Source organism: Apis dorsata, unplaced genomic scaffold (genome assembly GCF_000469605.1).
Source record: "Apis dorsata unplaced genomic scaffold, Apis dorsata 1.3 scaffold_74, whole genome shotgun sequence".
NCBI lineage: Eukaryota > Metazoa > Arthropoda > Insecta > Hymenoptera > Apidae > Apis > Apis dorsata.
Window position 1 is genome coordinate 1,995,620 of NW_006263372.1, and position 823 is coordinate 1,996,442.

General features: G+C 26.1%; 1 protein-coding gene across 8 annotated transcripts in view; it reads left to right on the forward strand.

Annotated features, from left to right (window-relative positions):
- Positions 1 to 823, forward strand: part of LOC102675632 (potassium voltage-gated channel subfamily KQT member 1) — a 55,308-nt gene that overhangs the window by 39,563 nt on the left and 14,922 nt on the right. For 5 of the 8 annotated variants that reach the window (XM_031508068.1, XM_006610584.2, XM_006610590.2 and 2 more), the window contains exon 9: positions 34 to 54. The exons of the other annotated variants lie outside the window; for them this stretch is intronic. In XM_031508068.1, the coding sequence (XP_031363928.1) occupies positions 34 to 54 (21 nt within the window). The remainder of the gene's footprint in view (positions 1 to 33; positions 55 to 823) is intronic. 8 annotated transcript variants of the gene reach the window in all.

The following is an 823-nucleotide window of genomic DNA, read 5'->3' on the forward strand; positions in this document are numbered from 1 at the left end:
ATATATATAAAATGTACCTAATATATATTTCAGTTGATTTGTGTAAAGAAGATGGTATGTAAAGGCTATTTTTAGATTTATTTCAATTTTTAATCTTTTGCATGTTTATTTATTTATCAATTATTATTATTATTATTATTATTATCATTATTATTATTATTATTATTATTATTCACGTTTCTTTATCACATAATATGGAACGGGAACGATTGGTGGCTAGATTTTCGTGGGCCAACACACGAGTTCTGTTCAAAATAATGCGAAATTTATCCTCGACACTCGATCCTATTCAATTTTTCAAATCACTTCTAGCTTTCGAATATATTCACACATTTTTTTTTTGGGGGGGGGGGGGGTTGATTTTTCTTTTTTTTTTTTTTTTCTCTCTCCCCACGTATCGGACAATTTTTTATTTTTAATCGAATCGATTAAAAAGCAAAAGTATCATTTTGAGTTAGAGTTTCGAAAAAAAAAAAAAAAAAAAGTGCAAATTGAAAATAAAGCGAATGAAAAATTTTATCATTGATGAAGAAACAAAATTCGAACGAAAATCTTCAATTTTATCATATCAAAAAGAAACAATTATCATCGAAATATTATTATATGGAATATATTCTGCTACGCCTCGTTTTAAATAAAGAAATATATTTAGCTTTGGATACTTTTGCCAGTCGATCGTGCTCATGATTGATTAAAAAGATACAAAATCGAATACGCTTTTTAGCAATTTAAGCTTCGAAGCAATTTGCATTGATTAAGATAACCAATAACGGAAACGAATAAAACGCATGAAATCGTAAAAAAAAAAAAAAAAAAAAAAAAA